The sequence below is a fragment of the Coenobita brevimanus genome, chromosome 38, assembly GCF_032717465.1.
Source record: "Coenobita brevimanus isolate Jiangsu-jjx chromosome 38, ASM3271746v2, whole genome shotgun sequence".
In the NCBI taxonomy this organism is placed as follows: Eukaryota; Metazoa; Arthropoda; class Malacostraca; order Decapoda; family Coenobitidae; genus Coenobita; species Coenobita brevimanus.
In genome coordinates, this window is record NC_136991.1 from 50210275 (window position 1) to 50230517 (window position 20243).

General features: G+C 41.1%; 1 protein-coding gene across 1 annotated transcript; it reads right to left on the bottom strand.

Annotated features, from left to right (window-relative positions):
• Mpc1 (mitochondrial pyruvate carrier) lies at positions 1-11856 on the bottom strand. The gene is made up of 4 exons (XM_080269903.1): positions 11682-11856; positions 7266-7366; positions 3735-3844; positions 1-2120 (listed from the first exon to the last, which is right to left on the bottom strand). The coding sequence occupies exons 1-4, from the start codon at positions 11750-11752 to the stop codon at positions 2034-2036; spliced, it is 369 nt and encodes a 122-aa protein (XP_080126029.1). The 5' UTR covers positions 11753-11856; the 3' UTR covers positions 1-2033.
• Between the last annotated feature and the right edge of the window lie 8387 nt (positions 11857-20243).

Genomic DNA, 20243 nt, shown 5'->3' on the forward strand with positions numbered 1-20243 from the left:
TAAAAAAAAAAAAAAAAAAAAAAAAATCATGATCTGCACAGAGCTATAACATGAAAGTTAATATACTGTATTAGGATGATGGTCTTAGTCTCTCTAAAGGAACAAACATACATCTTTATTACTGTATATTGTTATACTGTACATATTTTCTTTATTTAGTATCATTAACTAGCTACCTACTGTCATGATTAAATTACCGGTATAACATTGCAAATGATATCACAATCAACTTACAGCAAACATTCAAAGATATGCACTTCATATTTGACAGTCATCTCCAAATAAAAATACTGTATGGTTAGTCAGCAAGTACTTGTGCCACAGAATTTCATTAAGTCAATAAGCAGGGAAGTTCCATGGATATATATCTTTAAATTATACCGTACACTCAAATCTCATTAACTCCTTCAATACAATGACATTGTATTCTAATCCAGCTACATCCTGAATATTTTACTCAATTCAGGACAGACTTTTCAAACTGGAAAAGGTTAGATACAGCATTTATTACTCCCTTTATTATCAGGAGGTGATACAAAAATTGAGCACCAAAAAAAGAATACAACAACAATGCCACTGAAGGAGTTACCATTCAATTATCACAACTGTTGCCTTTCTACCCTAAAAATGACATGGACTACTGTAGCTTACCCAAAGATGCCCCATGCATAAAATGGGTCAATATGGGACTGCCTGTTATTCAGCTTTGTCAATGGGTGTACATAATTAGCATGTGATTTCTAGTGCCTACCAAAGGCTCTACAACAGACAACACATTATAGACAATAAGTCTTTCATTCAGAGTGAGGAACTTATAAAAAAATAAAAATAAATAAATAAAGTCCATGTGGAGGGGTGTCTCCCTTGAGAAATATTCCTGATAAAATTCTGAACATTAACTGCCAACTCAGGGGCAACATGGCACACTAGGCAGGTCTCCTTGGATAACTTGGAAAGTGATGTGATGATTCAAGTAAACCAATGTACAGTATTTGTTTTATCCAATACTCTCAGTTTATCTGCAGCTGTGCTCTTAGCAATTCACCTATTCAATTACTGTATTTGTAATGCGATCATATTTAATATGTCTTTAATGATGAACAATATCCTGGAAAAACTCAGGTTCATACGAAAAGCAAAAAAACTTAAGATACTATTGTTAAGTGTTAAGCTGAAGTACAGATTATTGTTAAGTGTAATGTTAAGCCAGCAAATTCTAACCCCTTCGGTTCGAAGACATTTTTTTTGAAGAAGGGGGGAGGGGCTAATGCCAGGCAGTTTTATTCAACCCGGATGACACATCACTGGGCTGTAGGGGTTAGAAAATTCTTAATAACCCATCAGCCAGGAGACACAGATTCTTGTGATAATCTGGCAATTTTATTTAGCGTGAGTGAGATGTCCTCTGGCTGTAAGGGTTAATATACTGATGTGTGAAAGACTATATTCTGTAAGCGTCACCTGCCCTACACCAAAGCACTGCCAGCATATTCAAATAACATCAAACAAGATCAGAGTTCAGTGTATGAATATGAGACACTGAAAACTTATGATCTAACGGTATCAAAAAGTCCCACAGCAAAAATTATATAACTCCAAAACCACTAACACAGGATGCTGACAAGTCTCGTATTTTCTTTACATTAGTAGCAGCTCTTTCTTTCTTTAGAAATATCAAGAGGCTTCCACAGTGGTACTGTATAACTGTAAACACCATCATCTAAAAAAATTATATAGTTTACACCATAAACTTTCATGAAAAAACAAAAAAATCAACCATTTTAATCAGAATAAAAACCTAACAACTTGTTCTTTCAAAACGGCATCACAGCACACATTCATTATAAAAACAGGAAAGTGTTAAAACTCCCAAAACAAAATGCAGTACCTAATATTTGTTTAAAGATCTGAGTTCAGTTTTACATCCGTCACATTCAAAATCTTCAATTAACAATCTACTGTACACCTTACTGCCTGCAATGACAACAACACCTGAAGGCAAACAAGTACACACAGACCAATCATATTACTATTTACGTGGTTACTTCAGGTGCAGCGGCAGCCGCTTTTTCCGCTGCTTTTTTGCCTCCTAAGTATTCATAGTTGATCAACCGACAGCCCTGTGGAGGAATAAAATATGTTACAATGGATAGTTCACATAGAGATCATATAAAAAGGTTCTGATGAGATATAATGACTTACAAACATGGCAACAGTTTATGACATACCTCTTATACTCTGATCACCAGCTGAAAAAATTCATCAAAACTAATGCACAGAACCAGACCTTTAAGCACCACTATGAATCATCGCTAGCAAGCTCTCTCTCTCTCTCTATAACTGTGTGGTACATGGCGGCACCCATCATCCACTCACTAAATGTAGTGCTGCCTCATGGTCTCTACACTGAGTGACAAGCCAAATGTTTCCTGAAACCCAGAAAACCATTTACTAAGCTGGGTGGTAACCATATAACCAAATTATGGTGACTAGTGGTTTAGTGGGTAATTAAAGCACTCCAATCAGACTGAGCTGGTGCAGGTTTATATCCAAGGGGTGGGTGGGGTTTACTGCTCACGTAATACCACTCAGGGATGAGTGAAGCCAGTCACTCTCATCTTAAATGTCAGGACCAACTTGCCTAGCCCCGGGTTCCTATGCTCCACATGGGGCAACACATGATTAGATGATGAATGAATGATGAATATATATATACTGTATATATGTATATTGCCAGACGCCATAATCCCATACGGGGTATATATATATATATATATATATAAGTAACTTAACAAGAGCAAAAGTGCATAACTATACTGCTGTTTCCAAACTGTTCACTATCAAAAGTAGGTATTCACACTGAAATGTTTCCCTTTGCTTTGCTTTGTTTATAAAGGCTTTGTACATTATCATCCTCTTTCCCATGCTTACAAGGGGTAGATGTATGATGCTTGGTACCAGGAAGCTCCACATACAAAGTGGACTCTATCCTAAATGAAGGAAGTAACAGGCTGCTTGCAACCCAAGTGCAGAGCACTGGGCTCACTATTCCTACAACAATGTACAGAGGGGGATGAGGGGTTCCAGCCCTTGTAGTCTTTGCATGTGCACAAAAAACATAAGTTGAATGCATTTCCCCTACCTGTCTATATCACAAGAATAGGAGTCCAACCCTGCCAATATCAATAAATACGGTACTTCAAACTGAATGGCTCTGATAAGGTGGCTTGTTCTGGTACATACTGCCTCATATTCTGGTTTAGATTTTTACCAAACAACTGTGCTTCAACATTCATGTGAGTGAATTTTGTTTTATCCATCCATCCATCATCCAATCCTACACTGCCCCACAAGGAGCGTAGTAGCCCGGGGCTATGCAAGTTGGTCCTGACGCTTGAGTGAAATTTTGTTTTAAATCATGAATTTTAAATCATGAATTAATCAAGGTATACTACTGTATGTGTTGTTTCTTTGTCTGTGCTGCTAATAGCAGAAACAAGATCTTGTTGGCAGTTTTGGTTTAACAAACAGGGTATAAAATATGTCCTGTGCGATGACTGTCTTGGAAGGAAGACATCAATTCTTTTCTGAAGTTTGTTAACGGTAATGTACAGTACATCAATACGACTAGCCAATATGCCTACTGAAATAAACCACCATGTAGAGCTGAGGGAAGCTGTAGGTTATAAAATTATGCTCTGAAGTAACAACTAACAATGAGACCCACTTCCTACCTGGATGATCTGAGCAGTCTCATTAGTGATGTGGCAGGCAAAGAGGAGGAGGTTACGAGGCTGAACCTTGATTGCAAACCTCATAAAAATGGCTGAGTAAAGGCACAGGGCTGTAAGAGAGATTAAGTAATTAAGCAGTAATAGTTGTGGCCTCCTGCAGTCGTCCATCCTCCTTTTGGGGGACAGGGAGGGAACTGAGGGATATGTGTGTGCCTGGACATGAAACTACCCATTTATATCAGTGCTACTATGTGGAAGTGTCCCCCTCCAGATGGTATTATGCAGCAAGGCATTAAAACAGCTACTTCATAATGGTCAATACATACAATACTACATGTCAACATCATCTCCCTCTTGCAAACCCCCTGAAAGGAGAGGCTGTAAGGCTGTGACAGATCCACCTCCTGCTTACATTCTCCTTACATACCCCTCACTCACCCTGTCACTCTTCTTCCTCCCTTCTTACTAATACAAGATGGAAGAGGTGGTAGAAGAAAAGAGAACAAGAGAAAGGGACAGAGAAAAGAGAATGAGAGAAGAAGAGAGGAGAGACGGAAGAAAGGAATGGGAGAGAAAGCCACAGAGAGGATGAAGAAAAAAACAGGAAACATGGGAGTAAAGGCAGTGAGGAGAAGAGAGGGGACAGAAGGGGAGTGGGAGCAGAGGAGAGGTGGAGGAAGGCAAAGGAAAGGACAGGAGTTGGAAGGGGAAATGGAAAAGAGAATGGAAGAAGGAAGATACGAGAGGGATGCAGAGAAATGTAGTGTTCCAATCCCTTCCAATTCACATATATTCTTCTTTCAACAGTACCACAGCATCTTTCTTAAGGAATTTCTCTGGAAACTTATTTATGTTCTCTGAATATGTCCTCCCTTTCCATGGGAGAAGCAGCCTAGGTATATAGATAGAAAACGTCCATACTATATAAACATAATTCTCTTTCTTCATTTAATTCTGTGATTACACATCCCACTCTGACAGTCAATCCTTCCATCACAAAAGGAACTTTTCTCTCTCTCTCTCTCTTACAGCAATTATACCATTCATCATGTTTATGGCCGCTATTTTTCTGATAAAGGTTAAGTTCCAATGCTCAAGTTTCGATTCCATTCAAGTTGGAAGTACAGTAACACATTTCAATTACTCTTAACCTTACATAGCAATTTTGCTTTACTCTGTTTCATATATAAAGACACCAACATGTTTGCATGCATCAGGCTTGGTGACCTAATGGAAGCCCTCCACACTGCTCATTCTCTTGCAGGCTCTCTATTCAGTCCCTTAACCCGAGGTGACACTCTATAACCTTGTCCTGAGTCTTTTTCAGTCTAATTCTTGTAACCCTGCCCTCAATGTTCACACCTCTCACCCTCCACACCCAGCTGTCATCCTCAATCCTGTGCACATGTCCAAACCATCACATCACTAATACATTCAAGTCCCATCCTTTCCCTCAGCTCTTCATGTTTAAAAGCTGCAGCTCCCAAATATTTAAAATGATCAATCTCCTGAAGTATTTCATCCTCTATTCATACCCTGCAGCACATCCTGCATCATATCATACACTGCCTTCCTTAATATACTACCATATTCTTATTCTTTCATACCCTTTCATATATAATTTTACTATACCGTACTGGCAGTCACTATCATTTTTTCTTGTATAAATTCTTTTGAACTTTTTACCACCTTCTGCCAATTAGCTTCGGTTGGGGCCTCTGGTTTGTGGCAGGCCAAACACAGTATACGGTATTCCCTGGAGGTTTTGAGATCCACTCATCCTGAGTCAAGGCACTGAATTTATCCATCTATCTATCTATTGCCAGATGCCTTAATCCTGTAAGGGCTGGCTACAAACTGCCTCCATGTACTGAATTACTGACAGGGGGGGGGGGAATCTAAGGCTGACAACGGTCAGTATCAAAAGATGAAACACAAATGATTTCATAAACAGGAAGTCTTGATAAAAAATAAAGTGCATTAAAAGTTTTACATCCTACTCTGTTTTAGCAACATCTTCAGAAAAAGCAAGAAAAACTGTACTGTTGCATTTATAAAGGCTCCAACCTGCTTGAATGGACTGCCCTTCGTCACCTAAAGGAATGGTGCTCAATCTCTGGCAGCCTCCCTATTCAGTCCCTTATCCCTGTGATCACGCACTATGACCTCATCCCACGTCTTTTCCGGTCTGCCTTTCGCAACCCTACCCCCAACATTCACACTTCTCACTTTCCGCACCCAACTGTCATCCCACATCCTCTCTCCACATGCCCAAACCATCTCAATCTCCTCATCACAGCACCAACACACTCCAGTCCCATCCTTCCTCTCAACTCTAAAATTGTAAACCTAGCCCCCCACCCCCCACAGGCTTCACATTCAAGGACACATTGCACATCCACCTAATCATCTTCATTTCTGTGCATTTGAGCCTACAAATATCCTCTTTCTTTACAGCCCAGGTCTTACTACCATACAGCATTACACTCCTAACAAATGCTACATACAAAGATCCCTTAGCACGGAGGGAGAGCCCTCTCAATGTCAGGAGAGGCAACAGCTCCCTGAACTTCTTCCAACCACTCCTAATTCTAACCACAGAGCTAGCTCCAGCCCCACCTCCTGCACATAATGTCTCCCAAGTAACAAAACTCTTCCACACACTCATGAGACTCACCAACAAGATCAATCCCTTCATGCATGATAATCTCACGCTCTCCCCGATATATTGCACACACGAAATCAGCATTATCTGCCAGTCTACTCCTAATACCACTACACCTCTTATGCATCCACATATCACAAATACTGCACAAGACGGAATTACTTCCCACACCCTTGCAGCAAACTGGACATGGCCCAACTCCCTTTTCCTTGACAGTACCACTACCAGCCCTAGATACCACCACCTTTGTTTTATCTGCATTTACACTCAAGCCCCTGTGCCCCAAACCATCTCTCCATTTCCTAAATCTTTCCTCCACCTCCCTCTCATTCTCCGTAATCGACATCAACTCATCAGCACAGAACATCTCCCATGGGAGTCCATTTCTAAGGTCAAGTGAGATGGCTTCAAGCACTGTGTTAAACAATAAACGGCTCAAGACTGACTCCAATGCATGCCAACATTCTCAGAAAACTCATCACTCAAATCTCCATTCACGCTCACCTGTACGGGGGGGGGGGGGGGGATGTTTACTGAGAGGTTTTGAATAATGTGATAAAAGTTTAACATTGATATCAAACACCATAAATGGTTAACAAAGAGTACCATTACAGAGGCTGCACGAGCAACAGATGAGTGTCAATGTCCCCACACTGACATACTGTATGTGTGTGACATTTGTTTTCCATACAACCACTTCCAATCTATTGGGAAAACACAATAAAATCAGTTCCCACTGATAACCATACTGTGAAAGTTACTCTCAATTACTTCACCACTTATTGTTATAGACTGCTGATGGCAAGGAACCCCCAGATATTTCATTCCATACATGCCTCTCAACCTCATGGATCCCTCATACTTACCGATTGTCATTTTTCCACTGATAATCTCTGGAGGTTTTTGAGTATCGGCAATGGCAGCAATTGGTATACCCCAGTTAGCTACAGGACCCCAGAAATGAGTACTGCAAAACAAAACACTGTCATGTACTGACATGAAATATGGCAACTCACAGCTAATGCATTTCATGGTAAGTAATTATTATCACACATTTCACAATAACAACAAAAGCACATCTATTTTATGTTAACCACTTCTTATATCTTGATGACTTGAATTTATACACTACATATTATGTGATACTGCCAGATAATAAAGGAGACTCTTATATTGAAGGGGTTAATGAAGACTATACCTAACTCCTCAGCTCAAATTCTCATTTGCTGAATAAAACTGCTTGTTGGCAGCAGGTAAGAATACAAAAGGCATGACTGTAATGAATGGGTTAAGAAAAATTTTAAGTGTACTCTATCTATCTATCTATAGCCCGACGCCCTAATCCCGCAAAGGGTGGCCACAGACAAAACGCCTCCAAGTCACTCTGTCACCCACCATTTGACTCCCCTCCTCCCAACTCACCCCCCCCTCCCTCATATACCTCTCAACTCCATCCCTCCACCTCATCCTCGGCCTACCCCTCCCTCTCCCTCCCTCCACCTCACCTACATACACCCTCTTAGTCAGTCTTTCATCCTCCATTCTCTCCACATGTCCAAACCACCTCAGTGTATTTCTCCTAATCTTTTCAATCACATCCACATCTACCCCACAACGTTCCTTCACTTCTTCATTCGTCAACCTGTCCCTCCACGTCACTCCACATGCTCCTCTCAAGTAACTCATTTCCACTGCTCTCACTCTTGACTTGTTCCCCTCTTGCAAGGTCCACACCTCGCTTCCATACATCAGGGTAGGGATCACAATACCATCAAGCAGTGACTTCTTAACTTCCATACTCACCTCCCTATTTCTCATCACTGCTTTCAGTGTACCAACAACCTTTCTTCCCTGCTGTACCCTTTCACGTACTTCATCCCCCAGAGTTCCATCCTTACTCATCACACTACCCAAGTACTTGAATGCACTCACATTCTCCATATCCTCAACATCCAACCTCACTCCACACTCTGTGACTTCATTCCTCTCAAACACCATAACTTTACTTTTGTTTACATTAACTTTCAGATTCCTTCTCCTACACACTGTCCCAAATTCATTCACCAAACCTTGCAACTCCCATTCATCTTCACTCAACAATACTGTATCATCAGCAAACAGCAACACCGGAAGCTTCCAAATCTCACCCTCATTCATTAGGGCCACCCCCACATCCACTGCCCTACCTTGCACCTCCTTTACAACCCCATCCATATATATATTAAACAGCCATGGAGACATCACACACCCCTGTTTCAGTCCCACATTGAGATCAAAGAACTCACTCAGCTCACCATCCACTCGCACCGTAGCCCTAGCTCCCTCGTACATACTCTTCACAGCACTCAACAATTTCCCCTCCACTCCATATATTCTTAATACCTTCCACATACCTTGCCTATCTATTCTGTCATAAGCTTTCTCCAAGTCCATGAAGGCAGCATACACTTTCCTTAAGTGTACTCAATTCATACAAATAAAAAGCTAAGTAATAAGGATAAAAGTCAGTTTTTGATTGGCTGTCTGTGTACGCGTAAAGCCACCAAAATCATATCCTTTGTCATTTACATTACAAGAACACGGTATACAACCTGCCACAGCCACATGACTAGGATGTGCTGCTTTAAACCAGAGTACAGTAATTCCTCACTTGAACAATGTAGATGTGTTCCCCTTGGTGACCTTGAAAATCACTCTAAGTGAGGCTTATGTTCCAGTATGAAAAATTATACTCACAGATATCTTACAAAATCACACTGAAAAAAAAAAAAAAAAAAAAAAAGGATGTGACTGCGTGTATACTGTATGTATGCATTACAGTCCATGGAAACTTAAAGAAGTGAGTGCTATATTGATCAGTGTTAGTGAGAGTTGTTTTAATTCTGACCCTTCACTGCACACCCTGATCGGTAAATAATAAACATTGGCATGGTATGTGAATGGTGTTTGTATGCTGATTAGCAGCTTTACTGTAAAACTGCACTGAGTGAAAGAATGTTATATGAAGAATTATTGTAATAAGTACTGGTCATAAAATGAACAGAAAACAACAGGATTTTATTGTAGATAACTTGGGGTAATCAGAAATGTTCATGAAAAGAGTATTTTTTTACATTTACAATTTCAACTATCAACTCACTTCATCTTTACAGGTAAATTACTGATACAATGTCGTACTGTACACCTAACTTTGAATATAAAATGTTAAAACAGTAAGGAAATAATATTCTCTGTACCCAGCCATATCAAAGTTATCAGTCTAGTGTGTGCAGAAAAATAATGAATAAACTCGCAAAAAAACATCAGGTTTCCCATAAAATATGACGTGGAGGCCCCTTAGGAAGAAAAGGGCATGACATCGTGCACCTGACTGGACTGGTGTGAAGTGGGTGTGTTGGAGTCATCTTGTCACAGCCAGAATCAAGGAGAGAGGTACCGTAACTCAACTGTGCTTCTCAACTAATTTCAAAACTATTACTAAGGTTTAGAAATGTTCACTCAGAGGCATAAGGCTGGGGAGATGAGTTAGAATTCACTATGTCTAGCACTCAGTCTCAATCCCCACAAGTGCCAGATGATGTCATTATTGAATGCTAATATAACAATGTCAAGAGTGTGAATGGCTAACACAAATCACAAAATATTTCCTTAGAAAGTGTCACTGTACATCCCCTTATGGTTGTTAGGAAAGAAAAATTATACAATACATCTTAATGGGGTGATAAATGTAAAACAACTTAAAATCAAATGACCTGGTGATATTCTTGTTTCATACCGTACTCAGTATGATAAATCTATGGGTTTTCCTCATTTTTTAAAGTGATTTGTTCAAATTTTGTTCATTTCCACTGGTAATAACCAACTTTAAAGCTATGCCCCCCCATGAGTAACTCAGAAACCATTTTAGGTACCGTTCTAGCCTACCCTGACTCCACTTACCCTAACCTAGACCCCACACAGTTCAATGTTAGCCAAAACCAATTCTAACCTTACCTTAGCTATCACCCTAATATTCCCGCAAAACAAGAACAGGCATGGGAGAGTGCTTGTTGCTTGACATAGGCCATGGCAAAACTGAGTTGTCTGCCTCTAGCAACTCAACTAGCAACTGGCCAGAATACATCATGTGACTCGCCCTGGCTGACAACTAACTAATATTGTTATTACTTTCATAAGGAGGTGTCATAGAAGAAAAGGTGTTTACACAGATAAGATCCAAATACAGAACATGCTCAAACCTGAGCAATTATGGGCTGAAATGAGAATCATGCCAAAGCCCTTTTTGCGCATCAGTTAGGCTTTCTGAGTAAACTGAGTGAAGAACTAACTCATAAAGTGTTATTCTTTTGATTATCCTTTGTTACACTCAAAGAACATAAAACATGGGCTGTTTCATACAAAAATACAGAGATAAGCACAACAATGTGGACCTATTGTCAAGATTTACTAAGGCCTCCATCATCCTGTCCTTCACACCACTAAGCCATCGGGTGTCAACTCATGCTTAGTGCTTTAAAAAATTAACTGACCTATCACAACACACTGTCCCACCAGCAGCTTACTGATCATACTATGCTACAAACAGAAAAATACAAAATGTACAAAACTTCAATATTACTGATAACTTATTTTCACTGTTTTAATGCATGGAGTCTATAGAAGAGTCACTAACAGGCCTATCAGCAAATAAACATGCAATGAGTCTTCTTTGCAAACTGGTGAAAGATTAACAGGCTATAGTGTTTCATCGCCGGTGTCCTTAAAATAGGTCATAACCATTCATTTTTAAATGATGCAATATAGCCTAATCTCTGGGGAACTGTGAAATAAGACTTTCTAACAGTAAATTGGTTATCACAATCCATCTAGTTATGTAATACCAAACTGATTACTGATGCAGGATTGTCTACTGAACAGGTGCTCTCAAAACAGTGACTCAATCTTGCTTTAGTCATGGCAAAACCTGTTATATGTCAACATGAACATAACAAGGCTTGCCAATACCCTTAATTACACTATAAGGAGCATCATAATTGCAACAAGCTTAGGGTCTCCCTCCTTACTGCTATTGTTAGCATGTTAAAATTATCGTCTGGAATGTATAACCGGTGGGAATTTTTTACGTTAACTCATCCCTCCACTTTTGCTTTGACCTCCGCTTTTCCTCGCAAATTTGAAAAGAAGATGTCAGAGAACAGAACTAAAACCATGGGGCCTCTATCGGCCAAACTTAAAAAAATACGCACCGGTGCACCTTTCACTTGTGCTACTTCTTCACTCACCTCATCAAATAATCCCTGAACTCTTTACTTTTCAGGTGGTCAATGCCTTTCTTTATCAGTGCTCCCGCCATCGTGTCTGTTTTCACCCCTACTGATGGTAAATAGCGACACAGGGAATGATTAGCCCTTCCTCCCAGACGTTTTGTTTACCAATTGACCATCAGCTGACGGCACCTTGGCTCCTCCTGCCGTGTTGCCATGTCTCAGCCTACGAACATAACATTTTTCCTACAAGCTAAGATAATTTTGTCTGACGACTTTTTTGGTATACATGAAACACCGTACTAATTTTCGCAGAAGCAAAAACATTCGTATTTTTCTGTGCTGTTTTAAGTGACAAAGTGCGCCCCATGCATATGAGTACGCCCAACAGAAAGCACATTCAAGTTCTGCTTTCACCTTGTGAGCATACCTTACACCAAGAAGTAGTTGAACTCAATATAAGACTTTTATCTCATTCGGCCTTTTTACAACACTGTTTCATTATTTAAAAAAAAAAAAAAAAAAATGGTTACCCTCAGTACACGGGAAAGATGATGATGAAAGGCTTCAGCTAAATCGTTTACTGTGATGGTTGGGACTTACTAGAAAACTTGTCAACTTCATTATAACAATCTTAAGCCTCATTATATTGCTTGAAGGAAAAATTCGTCAGGCTTTTTGAATGAAATTCCATCTCCTCTACCGGTATTTGGGGGAAATGTACAGGACCTCTTACACTTTGGCCTCAAAAGCTGCAAAAAAAATCCTGTGGTGAAAATAAGATATTCTACTACATACTACTCTGTACCATGGGTGCAGCCAAAGGAAGGGGGGGAGGGGTAAACATCCACCTCGCTTTCTATAAGATGAACGGGAACGTACTCATTTAGTCAATTATTTATATTTGTATTTACTCACAGTGAATGCAGAGAGACTGGAATTGGTGAGAGAGTTCAAATACCTGGTACAGTGATGGAAAAGAGAGGAAAACATGCAAAAGAAGTGGAAAGTAGGGGGACACAAGGAAGGAAAGTAGCTGGTGCTATGAGGGATTTGATATGAAACAGAGGCTTGAGTGTTGCGGGCTGCACGAGGCCTACATGAAGGAGTGTTAGTGCCAACTTTAACATATGGATGTGAGACTTATAGTGTGGCATGAAAATGAAAAGTCGAGTGAAAGCAGTGGAGATGGGACTGCTGAGGAATGTATGTGGAATACAGAGCGTGGATAGGATACGAAATGTGATTCGTGAAAGATGGGGAATGAGGTAGACTATGGACACCAGAATCGAAGACAGTGCACTGAGATGGTATGGTCATGTGGAGAGAATGGATAACAATAGTGGTGAAAAAGGTATACCTGTGCGAATTTGAAGGAGGGAGGAGGCAAGGTAGGCCAAGGAGAAGGTGGAAGGATATGGTGGATAAGTGTGTGAGGAAGAGCTCTAGGTATGGAAGTCGGTGGCTAGGGAACTGACAAAGAGATCAAGCCAGCTGGATGAATGTTGTGAAAAGTGAATGATTAGGGATTTGAAACCCCTTTTTAACGTGACAGCGTCTGGACTGAATCTATCGGATACGTTTATGTGGAGCTACAGAACGTGATGAAAGTTTTTGAAGTATCTGATTGAGCCAGGGTTCCGGGGGGGCTTGAATGATGAGTGAACGGAAGCGTGGCCCATTGGAGTGGGCAAACTTGGGCTGTCTGGACACTGCTACTCCTCACCCTGCCCAAGGGTGTGAAAAGAGGTCCACATGATGATGATGATGATGATGATGATGTATTTACTAATTCAGCTCTTAACCACTGATTCCTGGGCTGCTTCCTCTACTATTTATCAGTAGATGTACTTCATATTTATCTACATACTATAATAATACTTTCCAAGAAATTGTGTCTCAAGAATTATGACGACCAAATTTAAGACACCCTCTCTCAGCAAAATTGTGGCTGCTTCCCTGACTTGTACGGTTAAGAATATGTGGCCAATTTTACGTGGCCAAATTACACTTATAGCCTAGAACATGTTGCCGTATGTACCGAAGTGCCATAACTTGGTGTTGGAGTAAGGACACCTTCATGTGGTGGCATTGATACAACTGCAGCTCCACTATCCGGTTATACAGACGTCCCTCATCTCCCTCCCTATCCCTCGAAAGGACGATGGTGGACTGCAGGAGGAGGAAAACTTCAGCCTGCAGTCCACTGGGTTCACCAATCACATGAACCTGGGGCTACAACAACTACTACTAATATAATAACACGTTAGAAAAAAAAAAAGTTATGTGAACACTATACTCATTTACGCTAACTTGGCTTAAAACTGACATCTCATCATCTAATACCGAGTTGTAATAGATTAACACTCGAGAATGGTGCTAGTCACGAAGAAGTGCTCCGGAGAGGGTGCAGAGCCGTAGTACTGCCTCTGCCAAAAAAGCTGCGAGAAATTAGCTACAAAAAGAAGAAAATCTGGTTCATATCAGTGTAAAATATCTATAGTTAAATTGGCCCTCTCTCTCACTCTCTCTCTCTCTCTCTCTCTCTCTCTCTCACTTCACTTTCACTCGCCGTTCAGTTTGTCGTTTTTTTTTTTTTCGTCATACCCAAGGATTTCCACTTTCTCTGTTCATCACATTAATTCCTTGTTATTTTTTTCGCCTCTTTTCAGTAGTCGCGGCATTAATTTCAGTTTTCCCTGCTTCTTTTGCGTCGTCTTTCAGCTTTATCATTATTATTATTATTATTATTATTATTATTATTACTATCGCCATCATCATCATAATCATAACCATCATCCTCTTCATCATCATCATAATCGTCACCACCACCATTATCATATCATCATCATCACCCCCATCACCACCACCATTATCATATCATAATCACCCCCACCATCACCATCACCATCACCATCATCATCATCATCATTACCACCACCACCATTATCATATCATCATAATCATCACCCCCACCATCACCATCACCATCATCATCATCATCACCACCACCACCACCATTATCATATCATAATCATCACCCCCACCATCACCATCATCATCATCATCATCACCACCACCACCACCACCATTATATCACCATCATAATCATCACCCCCCCCCACCACCACCACCACAATCACCACCACCATCATCATCATCACCATCACCATCCTTCACTCTAGCAACATACTCAATTTTTTTTTCTTTCTGCAACTAGGCGACTTTTTCTAACTCTGGGTACATGGAATTAAATAAACCTTAGGACAGTGGTTAGAATCTCCTTGGTTACTAGACTGTTCTCCCTCTAATTTGGCCTAAAATTTCCAGCTCTCCATCTTGAAGGTGGAGTCGGAACAAAAGATTAACACTAGGATATGATGCTAGTCACGAAGAAGTGCCGTGGGATGGATGCAGAGCTGTGGTACTGTCTTTTTCTGCGACTGAATTACGTGAAATAAGCTTCAAAAGGACGAAAATCTGGGCCAAGTTATGGTAAAAGGAGTAGAGTTGAATTTAGGGATCTTTGTTAGGCTAAAGAAATGTAGCATCTCTCTCTCTCTCTCTCTCTCTCTCTCTCTCTCTCTCTCTCTCTCTCTCTCTCTCTCTCTCTCTCTCACACACACACACACAACAAAGACCAAAAACTGAAAGCATAATGGAGATAAATGTGCGGCGAGAAAACAGAAAATGTAAACAAATGGGAAATGAGAAGGAGCGTTAAGAAACAGAAATATAAATAAATAATGAACAATGGAAAGAAAACTGAAAAGTGAGGAAATTGTAGGCGAAGAAAGAAGGGAAATGTAAGTGGAGATTGAGGAGTCCCAACACGCACGACAGGCGAAAGTCACCGTCCACAACGCAAACAGGAATTAACCAAGACATCTCCACAGCACGACCAAGCATGATGCGAAGAGGCGAGGCGGCACTGAGGACATGAAGGCGGTCACTAAGTGGTCATGAAGGGGAGGAATTTATGCACACACACACACACACACACACACACACACACACACACACACACACACACACACACACACATTGGGATTGAGGAGACGATGAAGGTCACTCACTAAGACGGTCATAGAAGAGAGGAATTCACACACACACACACACACACACACACACACATCGGGATTGAGGAGACGATGAAGGTCACTCACTAAGGCGGTCATAGAAGAGAGGAATTCACACACACACACACACACACACACACACACACACACCTCACCTCGTCCCTTTCTAGCAAAAACATCTTAACTACTAGACAAATTATCCTTAAGTTACTATGATTCTGCTGCTAATATTGCAAAAAATAATCCTATACTCCTTTCACTCATACTTGGTCTAAAATTGCCATCCTTCTATCCTGACGGCTGAGGTGTGGCAGTGAATTAACGCTAGAATATGGCGCTAGTCACGAAGAAGTGCTGTGGAAAGGGTGTGGGGACAAAGTACTGTTTTTTCCGCCACAGAGCTTCGTGAAATAAGCTGCAAAAAGATGAAATAAAAGGAGTACAGTTGCAAAAGGGTGTAAGTCTTGCAGATCATTTCATAATTAATTTGTCTATCTATCTATCTACAGCCAAACGCCTTAATCCTGTAAGGGGTGGCAATTAACAAATCGCCTCCATGTCGCCCTGTCCCCTGCCACTTCTCTGCCCCACCCCCAACTTACACCTCCTCTTTCATGTACCTCTCGACTCCAAAACTATGCCTTATCGAACTTTCTTAAGTGGTTTAGTTCCGTCATATGTAAACAAATTTATTACACCTCCCTCTCTAAGTTACATAATCTCAGTGCTAACCTACTCTGTCGTGTCTTTTTTCCCCCCCTTTCTCCTTCCGTGTCGCCCCCATCACCACCACTTTCCCGCCAAATCTCTGCAACCAAATCTCTATAATCTTCTTCATCCCTTTCTTTCCATGTTTTCCTTCCTCCCCTCTATTATTTTCCCTTTAAATTTCAGCAACTTCTCTCTCTCTCTCTCTCTCTCTCTCTCTCTCTCTCTCTCTCTCTCTCTCTCTCTCTCTCTCTCTCCATCACCTTCCCGCCAAGACTCAACCTTCTTTTCATATTTCTTCATCCTTTCTCTCCTTCCATTTTCCGTCTCCCTTTCTCCTTCAATTTATTTCTGTTTTCACCTCTTTCCTTCCACATTTTTCTTTCCCAACATTTGTATTTCGTTCCCCTCTCTCCCATTTTTTTTTTTCTTTTGTTCTTCCATATTTTTCTTCCCCTCTCTCCTTTCACGTCTTCTCTCCTCTCCCCTCCATCACTTTCCCGCCAAATCTCTGACGCCATGATTTATTTTAGTCACACTCGAATGACACAATCTTGAATAATTTCCCTCTCACCATGACTCAGTATTTACACTCCCGTCGCCTGTGATTCTGCCCTTTCTCTCCCTCCATCTCATTTCCTTCTTATTCACTTATCATTCTGCTCATTTATGTTTATTTTTACGTCTGTACCGTCATGGTGGCTTTCTACTCCTACTGCCTCTCGCTGTCTCGTCTCTTTTGTTGATTTTTTTATTGTCCTCCACATTTCTGCTTCTCACTCTTCATTAGCATATTTACTACCTCAAAAAATCGCATCATCAGCCTATTTTTTGCAACCTCTCTCTCTCTCTCACGCAAGCCGAATATCGCAGAATGAACGTTACCTCTGTTATCCACTGTTTTCTCTGGAGCTTGGTGCTGGTGAGAGCGGACTGTCATAATGGTCTATCTATCTATTTATCTATCTACCTATTGCCAGACGCCATAATCCCGTTAAGCGGTGGCAGTTTGTCTCTGAATTAGTTGTTTTAAGGGGGAGGGCACTAACTCTCCGCCAACCCACCTGCTGACATGTAGGGAACACGTATGAGTTGGTTACATGGTTACCACCCACCACAATAAATGGTTTCCTAGCTTACAGGAAACCATTTGGCTTGTCATTCAATGTAAAATCACCAGAAAAGGAAAGAAGAGTGAAAAAAAAGTGACAGGAAAGATGGGGGAAACAGAGACGCAGGCAGACAGAGAAACAGAATGAGAACGGTGAAGAAGTGGGCAGCCCTAAATCAAATGAGTACTAAATGGTATATAACGTAAATACAAACAAAATAGGACCCCTTGGAGAACGATTAATTGTTTATCTTAGTGTCAAAATGAAATTGATATCCGAAATAACTTACACTGCTCCCGGGGCGACATGAAAAATGATGTTCCTAGTAAACATCGTCGCAGGCAAGTCAACGCACTGGGCTGCACTGTGGATTGCGTAGGACACTGTAGCACTTCTTTTAAAAAGTTCATTGTGTATGTTTCTCCTCATTTATTGGTTATTTTGTTATGATATCACCACAGTTTGCAGCAGTGTATGGATTATTTTTTTACTTAATTTGTTTTTACTTCCTCTGTCCACCTCGTTAAAAAAAAAAAAAAAAGTTACATACATGGTTATCATGGCGTAAAAGACAAAATAAGTTGCTCAGGAAAATGCACCACGAAGTCTCAGTGACATGGAGAATAAGACAAGCTAAGAAGGATTGCAGCTGGGTGTTTGGTTTGCCGCGTACAGGGGTGACGGCATTCGATCTGACAAGAAGAAGAAGAGATCCCTAGTCTCATGGGGCAGGCGGCAGTAGTTCGTCTTTTACTCATTTTTTTCCAAGCTCGATTTCACTAACTCTTTCTGCCCTTCCCGTGCCGGAAGTTTTTATTTATTTATTTTTTTTTTTATAGATGAACAGAAGGAAAAATAAACTAATAAATCAACTGGTTCTTTCACACACAAATCCCACGGTGTCTTGGTCAAGTTCGGTTCACTATATTAAATCGAGGCATAATTAATATAATGTATCCGAAGAGTTACTCGTTACTCCCAGTCCTTCACGCATGCAACGGGTCAACTCTGGTACTGCCTTCCTCTGTCTGTATTTCCTACTGCCTAGGACCTCCTGTCTTTTAAACGCAGTGTGTCCGGGCATCTCGAAATGAACGGATCTTGAATTTGTCTTTTATTTATTTTTTTCTTGAAGGGAACAATATTGCACATTTCTAGCCTTCGGTCCTCCTAGCATAAAAAATACCTATTCTGTTTTCCTCTTTCCACGTCCTCTTCCTGTACAGAATATCACGTCTAAACCCACGACCAATCAAGCCACATATTCCAAACGCAGGGGGTCCCATCTCTATCTGTGGCTGACTGAAACCGCTTACTGATTCAGACGGGATGCCTTTCAACTGTTTTATCTTTTGGCGACTCAATGGAAAACAGGTTCTCAGGCAGGACTTTTCATTGGGGGTGAGGTGCGTGACGGACTGGAGTTAAAATAATGACTAGGGAACCACTGCCAAGGATGGGGTATGAGTCCTGTCCTATCCCAACTCCCTCCCTCCCTCTCTCTCTCTCTCTCTCTCTCTCTCCCTCAACAAGATGATGCGTTTTCTTATACTTGAACACATGGACTGTAGGTAGCGAACTTTTTTTTTCTAATTAGGCTCTGGGTACTTCAAGTCGACCTAAAAATAATGGCGACAGTTCTTCTCATACTTCTCATATAATTGCTCTCAAATTTCCACCCAGGCAGGATCTACACGTCAGCTGGTACATGAGGGTGGCTGGATGTCCCTACCTAAGCTTGGTTAGGTGATCAACTCTATTTAACGATATCTATGACGGGTATATGTCGGGAGAAGAAAGGGATGGTGGTACAGTGTCCTGATTAGGTCGTATTGCCCTGCGCGTGAAAGCCTGCGCCAACACACAACACCCCCGCCATTACAGAAGGGCGACACACCACCACACACATAACACAATCGCCACACAAACATTACCAATCCCTCTTCTACAACATCCCACCTCCAGGCAATCCAACACTCGCAAGGAAGAAGGGGGTTGAAGTAGACTGGGGAAATAGGGAGTCTCGATTCCCTAGAGTTACTGGGGAAATAGGGAGTTTGGATTCCCTAGAGTTACTGGGGAAATAAGGAGTCTGGATTCCCTAGACTTTCTTATTCCTTTCAGCTCGAGTACGCCATTCGCTGGTACCAGACGATTTTATTCAGTTTAGGAAGGCACGATGGCAGTGAAGGGGTTGATGAAGGCTGTATGCAACCCGTCCAAATCATTTCTTTTTCCTTTGGCTGAAGAGAACTGTGGGGAGTTAGCAAGAAGAAATAAGTCACTGGATGAAGACTAAGGGATGGACCACAGGGATGGGATACGCGAATATTTACGATTGATTCTCTGCCGTAGCTTGGAAATGTTCTTGCAGGAGGGACAAGGATGGAGAAGGGCCAAGTCTTCCCGTATCCCTTGTTCATCCTATAGAAAAAAGCAAAATCTCAGCTTCTAAGGTACCAACAGTCGGCTCTCTGGCAACTACACTCCTTTCACCTTAACTTGGCCCAGGTATTCGTCCTTTTGTAGCTCATTTCACGTAGCTCAGTGGCAGAATAGGACAATACCACGGCCCTACATCCTTTCCATAGCACTTCTTCGTGACTCGTATCATATTCTGGCGTTAATATATGTTGTAAATCAGTATACTACATGAAGAGTGGACAATTTTAGGCCACGTT

Coding starts and splice junctions, on each gene's coding strand:
- Mpc1 (XM_080269903.1), bottom strand. CDS start 11,752: ATGGCGGGAGCACTGATAAAGAAAGGCATTGACCACCTGAAAAGTAAA. Junction 3,845..7,265: donor CAGTGGAAAAATGACAATCG/GTAAGTATGAGG, acceptor TCTCTCTTACAG/CCCTGTGCCTTTACTCAGCC. Junction 2,121..3,734: donor AGACTGCTCAGATCATCCAG/GTAGGAAGTGGG, acceptor ATTCCTCCACAG/GGCTGTCGGTTGATCAACTA.